The following is an 11,542-nucleotide window of genomic DNA, read 5'->3' as shown; positions in this document are numbered from 1 at the left end:
CTCTCTGTATGTCTCCAGAATACATCTCAGCACTTTTTGGTTCAAAGGGCCTGTCACATCCATACTCTCCTTACCATTCCCATGGCCACCAGTAAAACTTCACACCTTTATTATCTCATGCCTGGACTAACTTGTGGTAGCTTCCTGTTTTTCCAATCTCCAGTCACCACTCCTATCCCCACCCCAGCTTGGACTCCTGCTGCACATAAATCTACCGTATCGTTTTCCTTTCATCTTGTCATTCCTCTGGTCACAAAAAGCCTTGATGTCTCCCAGGGGTGGATGCAGTAATATTCAGACACCCCAGTTTAGCAGTTAGGGGTGCTCCACGAACAGGACTCACCTTTACCGCCTGACTCTCTCTCTCATCACTACCCTCCCTACACTTTCCATTCCAGCAGGCCAGCACTTCTCTCTGGAGAAGGATTCCCATCTCCATGCCTTTTTTCCCATCACTCCTTCCATCTTGAGTGCCCTTCTGATCCTTTTGTATCCTTGAATCCCAGCTTACCTAAGGGTCCCCCTCCTTTGTAAAACTTTCCTTGAGCACTGTTGCCTGAAGCAGTTTTTGCCACCTCTAAACACTGATAGGAGGCATCTGGCCATGATTGGAAGCTCCCAGTTTTATTACTATCTTTTTGTTTCCATATATCTTGCCTTTCCAAACAGATCATAAACTCAAGGACAAGGACAATAACTTTTTTCTGCTGCTTAAAACACACAACTTTATTGATGACATAAAAATAAAGTCTTAAATGTATAAACATAAGTCCACACAAAGGACCAAAGATTACCTTACTTATGAAGAATCCGTTCAGTTTCTGCTCATGAAGCATACTAAAAATATCTCAATCCAGACAAGATAAAAATCAACACATGTATTTTTAGTACAAGCTTGAATTCATTTGGTGTTCATAAAATGGTCTGGCTATAGACCATCATAGGTAACATCAGTTTCGAAGTTATAATGCAATTTACAATGTGCATTACTTCCAGAGTGCAAAACCAAAATGTTACTCAAATTTGTTTGGGAACATACAGCAAATCAGAGTTTACTTATTAATAGTTCAACTCTCTCTTTCACCTCAGGGTCATTGCATTCTGCTGCTAAGGCTCGAAGTTTCTTGGCACATGCTTTAGGTCGTTGGAATAGGAAATAAAGGGAATTTTTACTGAATTTGTCCTGGGTAAATGCTTTTGCTCTTCTTTTAAAATGGTAATTTATATTTTCAAATAGTGAAAGAGCATTAAGAATATTCTCCTTTGTCTCTTTCTTGCTAAAAATGTTAATCAGTGATGTCGGTGCATTGGCAATGAGCAAGTCTTTTGTCATAGATGGATTTTTAGAGAAATTCAAAAGCATTCCCAAAACATGATCTTTAGTTTCTTCACTTCCCACTGTTAACAAACGAAGAAATTCTGAAATATAATTTGTAACCATGTGCTGATATTCACTGGTAATAGTCAGATGCCTTATCAATCTTAGTCCAGCCAACTGCACATTTGAATTCAAGGGATAGGTGACGGTGTCTTCACATACTTGGTTTAAGTAAGTTTTAACCTTCCTATGGTTTTCAGCAGCCACTGAGATATTATTCAGTGCATTTAAAGCCTTCTGTCTAACACTGGGGTAGGGATTATTGAGCAAGCTTTCAATAACTGAAATTCCACCTACATTACGAACAGCTTCGTGAGAATAAGGATAATCAGCACTGTTATATAAAGCATTATTGGCTATTTCATGAACAGAAGGATCTTCAGTCATCTCAATCATGCAAATGAGTTTTTCAAGATCTCGTGGATCCATATTAGCTTCGCGTTTACAGCGGCAAGACCAGGGCCGAGGTTTTTCCCCAGTCCTGGTTTGTTTTCTGGACTCATCTTCAACTGGGAAACTGGCCTCACTTTGGTGTGGAAACTTAGTTTCCGACCAGATCATGGCTCCATCCCATGACCCCATTCCTGCCCCAGGGACCATGGACGGATATGTGCCTCTTGACTCAGATGACTTTTTGGCTTTAGCCTTAGATGCAGATTTGTCCTCATTTGTATTTTCATTACCATCACAGAACCAAGACCCTATATCAACTCCACCAGCAGCCTCAAACTTATCCTCGATGCTGGTGTTATCCCCAGCTCCAGAATCAAAATTGGCATCTTTCCCACTCTTAGATCTGAACGTATTACTGTTCTCACTCTCAGCCCAAAACAAAGACCTTAAACTGATTTCCTCAATATCGGGGCTGGACTCTCTACTTAGCTCATCCTCTCCCACATCCCTAGCCAAGGTCCAGGACTCTACACCAGCCTCTTCCCCAGCCCCAAGCCTAGACTCTACAGTGGTTGCATCTCCATCCCAGGACCAAACCCCAGCCCCAGCCTCAGCCCCAGCCCCAGCCCCAGCCTCAGCCTCAGCCCTAGCCCCAGCCTCAGCCTCAGCCTCAGCCTCAGCCTCAGCCTCAGCCCTAGCCCCAGCCTCAGCCTCAGCCTCAGCCTCAGCCTCAGCCTCAGCTCCAGCTCTAGCCTCAGCCTCAGCCTCAGCCTCAGCCTCAGCCCCAGCCCTAGCCTCAGCCTCAGCCCTAGCCTCAGCCTCAGCCCCAGTCCCAGCCTCAGCCTCTGCCCCAGCCCCAGCCCCAGCCCGAGCCCCAGCCTCAGCCCCAGCCCGAGCCCCAGCCTCAGCCCCAGCCTCAGCCCCAGCCTCAGCCACAGCCTCAGCCCCAGCCTCAGCCTCAGCCCCAGCCTCAGCCCCAGCCTCAGCCCCAGCCTCAGCCTCAGCCTCAGCCCCTACACAGGAGCCCATATAAGCCACCTCCTCAGATCTAATCCAGGAGCCACTACTAGCCTTGTTCTCAGCCTCAGTCCTAGAACAAATGATGGCCTCTTCTCCAGCCTCCGATCTGGATGCAGTAGTGGCCTCATCTTTATCATCAGGCTTGGACACAATATCAGCTTTCGCCTCTGTCCAGCACCAAGACCCTATAACGGCCTCAGCCCCAGGCCCAAACCAGAATCCTTCGTTGGCCTCCACCTCAACACTGACCTGGAACCTTCCACTGGCCTGGTCCTCAGATCTAGCCCAGGATCCTCCAGTGGCCTGGTCCTCAGATCCCATCCTAGACCCTCCAGTGGCCTCATTCCCAGGCGTAGATCCAGCCCAGGATTCTCCACTGGCTTGGCTCCCAGCACCAGCCCAGGAGCTTCCTCCACAAGCCTGATCCTCAAATTCAGGCTTGGAACAGTCACCAGCCTGATTCCCAGGCCCAATCCAGGACCTTCCACTGACCTGATTCCCAGTGCCAGCCCAGGACCCACCACTGGACTGGTCTGCAGGCCTAGCTCCCCCAAGGACCTGGCCACCAGCCACACCCCAGGAACCTATTCCACTGGACTGATCCTCAGACCCTGGCCTGGAGCCTCCACCAGTCTGGTCCCCAGGTCCAGGCCAGAACCCCCCTCCAATGGCCTGATCCTCAAATCCAGGTTTGGAACAACCACCAACCTGATCCACAGCCCCAGCCCCAGTCCAGGAGCTTCCACTGACCTGACTCCCAGGGCTATCCCAGGACCCAGCACTGGACTGGTTCGTGGGCCCTGGCCTAGACCCTCCAACATCCTGGCCACTAGCCCCACCCCAAGACCCTCCATTCGTCTGACTCCCAGGGCAAACACAGAACCATCCACTGGCCTGGTCCCCAGTGCCAGCCCAGGAATCTCCACTAGACTGGTCCCTAAGCCCCAGCCTAGAGTCTCCAACAACCTGGTCCCCAGCATCAGCCCAGGACCCTCTGCCACTGGCCTGATCCTCAAATATAGGCTTTGGCCCACCACTAGCAGGATGCCCAGCCCCAGTCCAGGATCCTCCATTGGCCTGGTCCACAACCCCAACTAAGAATCCTCCACTGATTTGGTCCCCAGAGTTAGCCCATGACCTTCCACTGGACTGGTCTTCAGACCCCACCTTGGACCCTCCACCAGCCTGGCCACCAGCCCCAGCCCAAGACCCTTCTTCAGTGGTCTGATTTTCAAATATGGGCTTGGACCCACCACCAGACTGATCAAGTGTCCCAGCCCAGGACCCACCACTGGACTGATCTACATGGCCCAGCCTAGACCCTCCACTGGCTTGGTCTGCAGTGTCAGCCCAAGACCTTCCACTGGACTGGTCCTCAGGCCCCAACCTTGACCCTCCACTAGCCTGGTCACCAGCCCCAGCCCAGGACCCTTCTCCACTGGCTTGATCCTCAAATCTAGGCTTGGACCCACCACCAGATTGATCACTAGTCCCAGCCCAGGACCCTCCACTGGCCTGATCCACGACGCCAGCCCAGTATGAAACACTACTCATATTCCCAGCCCCAGCTCCAGCCCAAGACCCTCCACTGGCTTGGTTCTCAGCCCCAGTCCAGGACCCTCCAATGGCCTCTGCCCCAACCCAGGACACCCCACTGGCCTGTCCTCCAGGCCAGGACCCATTACTGGCCTGACCCACAGCCCAAAGCTCTCCAATGGCCTGATTCCCAGCGAGAACCCAAGACCCCCCACTGGCCTGGTTCTCAGCCCCAGTCCAGGCCCCTCCACTGGCCTTGTCCCCAGCCCAGGTCCCCTCACTAGGCTGACCCCCAGCCCAGAGCCCTCCACTGGCCTGCTCCCCAGCTCTAGCCCAAGTCCCAATACCAACCTCATTCTCAGCCCTGGCCCCAGCCCAGGACTTAACACTGGCCTCATCACAAGCCACAGCCCAAGACCTAATAATCCCAGCCTTATCACTAGCCCCACTCCAGGACCCAATACTGGCTTCATTCTCATCATCAGCCCAGGACACGCTATTTTCCCAGTCTCCATCCATGGTCTGAAATCTAAATTTGATCCACCGCTCAGCAGCGATCCAATCTTCAACACCAATCCCATTCCAGTAGTAGTCATGGATGTTAAGCTGAGTCTTTCTGCAGGCTTGAGTGCCTGACCCACCCTCACTCTCAGAAATGGGCATGGCCTGAGCCTCAGGCTTTGCATAGACCTCATCTTCTGCTGTGGTTTCTGCCTCAGAGCTGGGCATAGCCTTGTCCCTTGCCCCAGGCAAGGTCTCACCCTGGGAACCGGCCACAATCTGAGGCTGGGCAGAGTGCCTTGTGCCTGCCCCAGTCCCTGCTTTAGGCACAGTATTGGTACTGCCCTTGACCTTATTCCTGGCACCAAGCAAGGTCTCACTCTGGGAATTAGCGACAGCTTGGGGCTGGGCAGAGCCCACTGTATCTGCCCCAGCCTCTGCCTTAGGCACAGCATTGGAATTGCCCCTGACCTTATTTTTGGCCGCAGGCAAGACCTCACCCTGAGAACTGGCCACAACCTGTACCTGGACAGAGCCCATTATGCCTGCCCCAGCCTCTGCCTTTGAAATACCATTGGAATTGCCCTTGGCCTTATTCCTGGCACCAGGCAAGGTCTCACGCTGGGAGTTAGCCACAACCTGAGGCTGGGCAGAGCCCATTGTATCTTCTTTGGCCCCTGCCTTAGACACAACATTGGGATTGCCCTTGACCTTATTCCTGGCACCAGGCAAGACTTCACCCTGGGAATTGGCCACAGCCTGGGTCTGGGCAGAGCCCCTTGTATCCATCCCAGCCCCTGCCTTAGACACAGCATTCCAATTTCCCCTGACCTTATTCTTGGCACCAGGCAAGGTCTCACAATGGGCATTAGCCACAGCCTGGGACTGAACAGAGCCTGTTGCACCCATCCCAGCTTCTGCCTTAGACAGAGCATTAAGATTGGCCTTGACCTTATTTTTGGCACCAGGCAAGACCTCACCCTGAGAATTGGCCACAGCCTGGGGCTGGGCAGAGTCTGTTGTATACGGCCCAACCCCTGAATTAGGCACAGTAGTGGAATTGCCTCTGAACTTATTCTTGGCACCAGGCAAGACCTCACCCTGGGAATTGGCCACAATCTGGGGCTGGACAGAGCCTGTTGTATCTGTCCCAGCCCCTGCCTTAGACACAGCATTGGAATTACCCTTGACCGTATTCTTAGAATCAAGCAAAGCCTCACCCTTGGAACTGGCCTCAATCTGAAGCTGGGCAGTGCCCATTGCATCTGCTCCAACTTCTGCCTTAAGCACAACATTGGGATTACCCTTAACTTTATTCTTGGTACCAAGCAAGGCCTCACCCTGGAAACTGACCACTGCCTGAGGCTGGGCAGAATCTGCTGTACCTTCTCCAGCCCCCACCTTAAGCACAGCATGGGGATTGCCCTTGACTTTATTCTTGGCACCAGGCAAGGCCTCACCCTGGGGATTGGCCACAACCAGGGGCTGACCACAGGCCCTCTGGTCTGCCTTAGTCCCAGCTTTAGAAGTGGCATTAGGATTGCCCCTACCATCAACCCTGGAATCAAGCAAGGCCTCAGCTGGGGTCTTGACCCCAGTCTGAGGTTGAGTACAGGTTTTCATGTCCATCCCAGACCCTGTCTTACACTTGGCTTTGGCTTTGCCCCTAGCCTTACCTCTAGTATTAGGTAAGGCTTCACCCTGGCTCTGGGCCATACCTTGAGCCTTCATATCCACCCCAGCTCCTTCCTTAGGCATGGTATTGACATTGCCCTTGACCTTAATTCTGCCATCAGACAAGGTATTAGCCTGAACACTGGCCACAAGCTGAGGCTGTGTACAGGACAACATGTCTGTGCTATCCCCCGCCTTAGCGATAACATTGGGATTGCCTCTGCTCTTATCCCTGGCATCAGGCAAGGCCTCAACCTGGGAGTTGGCCCTCAGGTTTGCCCTGGCCCCTGCTTTAGTCATGGCATTGGAATTGCCTCTGTCCTTAACCTTGGCATCAGACATGGCCTCAGCGTGAGCACTTGCAACAGCTTGAGGCTGAGCAGCAGCTCTCATGTCAGCTCCAGTTATTGCCTTAGATATGACATTGGTATTTCCCCTACCATCAACCCCGGCACCAGACGTCACCTCAGCCTGTTTCTTGACCACAGTCTGAGGTTGTACACAAGCTCTCACATCTGCCCCTGCCCCCACCTTACACATGGCATTGGCGTTATTCCTGGCATCAACCTTTGCCCCAGGAATGGCCTCAGTCTGGGTTTTGGCAACAATTTGAGGCTGAGCAGAAGCCCTCGTGTCTGCCCCAGACTCTGCCCTAGACATGGTTTTGCAATTCCCCATGTCCTCAATCCCAGCACCAGGCATGTCATCACCCTTGATCTTGGTGACAGCCTGAGACTGTGCACAGGACTTCATGTCCACTCCAGCCACCTCCCTGGACATGCCATTGGGATTTCCCCTAGCATCAACTGTGGCACCAGGCCTGGCCTCAGACTGAGTCTTAGCCACACTCACAGTCTCTTCCAGAGCTCTTGTCTTGGTTTCATCCACAATTCCAGTCTTGTTCGTGGCCCCCATCTTGACCACTTCCTTGGGTACTGCCAAGGTCTCACTCTGTGTAACCATTACTCTGTTAATCTCTGTCTCTTTTTCAGCCAATATATGAGTTTCAGCTTTGGTCTGGGTCATTGCTTCTCTCTTGGCCTCTGTCTTGGCAATCAGTGCCCAAGCTTTAGCCTTGGTCTGCGTCACTGCTTCTTTCTTAACTATTTTGACAGCCTCAGCATCAGTTTGGGTCACTGCTTCTTTCATGGCCACTTCTCTGGCTTTGGCCTTGACCTCAGTCAGAGTCACTGCCTCTGTCATGACCAGTGTTCCAGCTACCACTTTGGACTCAGATTGAGTCTCTGCCTCTGCCTCAACCATTGTTTTGGCCTGAGAGTTGGCTCTGTGTCTGGCTATAGCAGTGGCCTTGGTCTCTACTTCAGCCCCAGGCCCACCTCTTGTTCCAGTTTCTGCTCCAATCTCAGCCTGGGGTTTAGTCTTAATCTCTGCTTCACTTTTGGCCAAGGTCTGGCTCTGTACCCCAACCACAGTCTCCATCTTAACTGTGGATCCATTTCTGGCAAGTGTCCTCACACTCTGGGCTCTTCCCTTGGTAAATTTGTAAATGTAGTAGCAGGTGCCAGCCCAGATCACCAGTCCTGCAGTCACCCAGCCCACTTCCTGAGTGCGGCCCATGTAATCACCCCTGCTGAAAGCACGAACAAGGTATGGTAGAGCGCACTTGGGCTGGGGTAAAGAGAGTGGTAGTTGTGGGTATAGGCCTGTGAGGGTGCTGGTCTTCAGCCACTCAAAGGCCACTACAGCTGCCACTGGAGGTGGACCTAGAAGTGGAGGAAGGAAATGGACTAAAATTTCTCTTCTGATTTTGTTGCATCATACAGATAGACACATATAGGAACAGAAAAGGGTAGAACCATGTGCTTGGTGGAAGAGAGGATGATTAGCAGCCTCTCCATTCCTCTTATTTCATCCTCTCTCCACCTTCCCCAACGCCCAATAATTTTCTTCCAAGGTACTTCTATACACATTTCCATACACCAAATGAACAGTGGAAAGGATGGTAGGAGGTCTGACAATAAATGGGAGCAACCGAGAAGTCCCAGACTTTGATTTCTACTGGACCTACTCTGGTCACCTGTCTACAGGGCCGCACCCTCATACCAACCTGTAATGATCCGAGGCAGTTCCCTCCTCTCCTCTTGCTTATCTTGGCAATACACCCTAAAGTAGATACATAAATTCATGAGATCTCTGGACCTAGAGAGAGACAGACGAACAGATGGAGGGACAGATGGGAGTAGAGAGTTTGTTCTTGATGGGACAGGCATATTATTAGCAAACTACCTTTCTTCAGTCCACCCCAAGATGCTGTCACACTCTTTTCCCTGTACCAGAATTAAGGTGAGGGTATGGAGTAAGTGACAGGGATGGTGGGAAAGGTGGCTGGAAAAGGAGAGGCTGAGGATCCTCATCCTCCAGACTGGTCACTGGTCCTTACTGGATGCACACTGGTCTCCACCAACCCACTCTAGAGGTCTACCCAGGCAGTCCCCACACTCTTACCAGTCTATACTGATCAGGAGCAATCTCTTCTTTGTTTCTTTGCTTCCAGTGATCTTACGCCCTGTAGCAGATATGCAGGCAGATCTATGGACAAGTAAACAAAGAGTAGGTAATGGAAACCGAGTCTCTGGTAGAACAGACAAGCACCCTGATCCCTGACCCCAATGTCTGCCTCGCCAGAGCCCAGGCTCAATATACTAATGTGTACCATCTCATGGTCCCCTCATCAAGTCTTCCCCCAGTCATACTCCAGCCCACCCTTACCCCCATATTCCTATCATTTCCTGCACTGAAATCCACAGGAGGCATGGCAGCACTGTGGCAATCCAGCACTCCACTGAGATCCTGTTAAATCTCAGCCACCTCCTATGCCCACCCTCTCTTGTCATCCCCAGAGACTATCCCCGCTTCACACCAACCTCCATCCTTCTAGATTGGTCTCCTCCTCTTTCCCTTGCTTCCAACGGTAAACAGCCCTACTGCAGGCCTATGGGAAGACCTTGGAACAGATGGAGAAAAAGAAGAGAGTGGATGTTAAGTACTTGTGACACTTTACCATCTAAGACATAGGTCCCTGTACCTGCCTGTCTGGATTTAGAGACCCATTTGCTGGCAGAAAAAAAAAAAAAAAAGCCTGGGGCTTCCCCAGCACTGAAATGGGAAGGATGGAAAAGCGAGGCAGGAAAAGTAAAAGGCAACAGACAGAGGCACATTATTTTATTTTATTTTATTTTATTTTATTTTATTTTTTATTTATTTTGAGACAGGGCCTCACTCTGTCACCCAGGCTGGAGTGCAGTGGCACGATCATGGCTCACCGCAGTCTTGACCTCCCAGGCTCAAAAGATCTCCCACCTCCGCCTCCCGAACAGCAGGAACTACAGCCTGTGCCACCATGCCAAGCTAATTTTTAAATTATATGTAGAGACAAAGTCTCGCTATGTTGCCCAGGCTGGTCTTGAACACCTGAGCTCAAGCAATCCTCTTGCTTGGGCCTCTCAAAGTGCTGGGATTACAGGCAAAAACCACTGGGCCCGACAAGGCAAATTATTTTAAAACCACCTGTAGGGTTCTAGGGATTTCCCCAAAAGCCCACCATTTCCTTCACCAAGATGGTGAGGTAGGTAGAGGGATCTGGAAAACTGGAGGATGGCAGGAAAGATGGGAGCCCCCAGATCCCATACTCTAGAACCACAGCCTACCGTTGTCCACGTCCCTTTCAACTTATCTCTAGGAGTCTCCAGCAGAAGAGAAAAGCTATAGGGGAAGCCTTTTGCTTCTACTAAATCACTATCCTTCCCCGCCAAAGGCCATCTCAAAAAAAAAAAAAAAAAAAAAAAGTAATATTATTTAATACAATTTATCTTTTCTCAATATTATCTGAAATGCAAATAAAAGCATCTGTAGAAAAGTTTGCTGTCTTTATTGATCTTCAACATACAATTTAAAAGTCCTAAGCGTGGTAAGTAAAATGCAGTTTAGGGAAAGTCCCCAAGCTAGCACCACCCCACATCCCAATAAGACAACCCCACCTAAGTTCCTGTCGTAGAATTCATATAGAACTCCAAAGGTTCAGATAGTGCCTGTACGCCCACTAACCTCCGTGATCCAGTGCAGTTTTCTCCTCTCCTTCTTTTCTCCTCGCCGCAAACAGTTCCACACCGAACTACCGTCCGACAGACAGGAGAGAGTAAAACCACTTAGTGTTGGTCTAGAGCCCAGGACATAGATCCCAATACTCGCCTTTCCGGGTTCAGGAACCTGGTTATCAAACGTCCCTCCCCACAGTCTGAGACACCACCCTTACCAACCCCACCGTCCAGTCTCTAAGGCCCACCATTTTCTCTGCAAACGCCACCGTGGTGCATCCCTTCCACTAAATTGAGCAGGAAGCTAGCGGACATGTGTGGCCAGTGATTTGAGTGATGGGCATCTCAATCTCTGTATTTTCCTCTGGCGGAGACAATCTCCCCACAAATCAAAGCCCACAGTTCGCCTGCACAGATGTAGGCGGAGGCAGGGGGGCTAGGGAGAATCAGAGGCAAAGGCTCCTCGAACTTGAGGCAGCATAGACCACCGTCCCCTCAAGCCCCGAAACCGCTGCCCGGTTCAGTGAGCTTCCGCCGGCCTGGCCAGGACGCATGGGCCCCGGGGCCCTTACCTGCTCCGCTATCCCCGGGCCCGATGCCAGCCCGCCGAGCGCAGGGCAGCGGGGAGCTGGTAGCCAGACGCTAGTGACGACTGCACCGAAGGCTGCGTAGCTCTGCAGCTCCGGGTCACGTGAGGACCGCGCGTCACCGCCGAGCTCGTCCTCCTCCCCACCACCCCCTACCACCCACCAAGGGCTGGCGGCCAGTCACCAGGAACTACCCCCTCCTCCACTCCGCACGCACAGACATCCCCCTTCTGCGGTCTGTGCTCGGTGCCCCAGTGCGCACGCCCTTGTCACTCATCTCAGTCCTCTCCAATCTGAGGGCCCACAAGTGGCATCATCGCCTTGCGGTTGGAGTTTACCCATCTTCAGTTACAGGGGAGGGTCTGCATCCCCCTACCCACTCCCGGACCTTGACTGTG

The 11,542-nt window shown here is 51.7% G+C and overlaps 1 protein-coding gene across 1 annotated transcript; it reads right to left on the bottom strand.

The window, feature by feature from the left end:
* Window positions 1-696: 696 nt before the first annotated feature.
* Window positions 697-11,233, bottom strand: ARMCX4 (armadillo repeat containing X-linked 4). The gene is made up of 8 exons (XM_025373140.1): window positions 11,130-11,233; window positions 10,568-10,634; window positions 9,388-9,467; window positions 8,969-9,052; window positions 8,571-8,626; window positions 2,747-8,226; window positions 2,627-2,686; window positions 697-2,404 (listed from the first exon to the last, which is right to left on the bottom strand). Exons 6-8 carry the CDS (start codon window positions 8,078-8,080, stop codon window positions 1,046-1,048), a joined length of 6,753 nt encoding a protein of 2,250 aa, XP_025228925.1. The 5' UTR covers window positions 8,081-8,226; window positions 8,571-8,626; window positions 8,969-9,052; window positions 9,388-9,467; window positions 10,568-10,634; window positions 11,130-11,233; the 3' UTR covers window positions 697-1,045.
* Window positions 11,234-11,542: the final 309 nt, after the last annotated feature.

The sequence above is a fragment of the Theropithecus gelada genome, chromosome X, assembly GCF_003255815.1.
Source record: "Theropithecus gelada isolate Dixy chromosome X, Tgel_1.0, whole genome shotgun sequence".
In the NCBI taxonomy this organism is placed as follows: domain Eukaryota; kingdom Metazoa; phylum Chordata; class Mammalia; order Primates; family Cercopithecidae; genus Theropithecus; species Theropithecus gelada.
The sequence above is the reverse complement of the archived record's forward strand: the minus strand, read 5'-3'. Positions and strand labels throughout refer to the sequence as shown.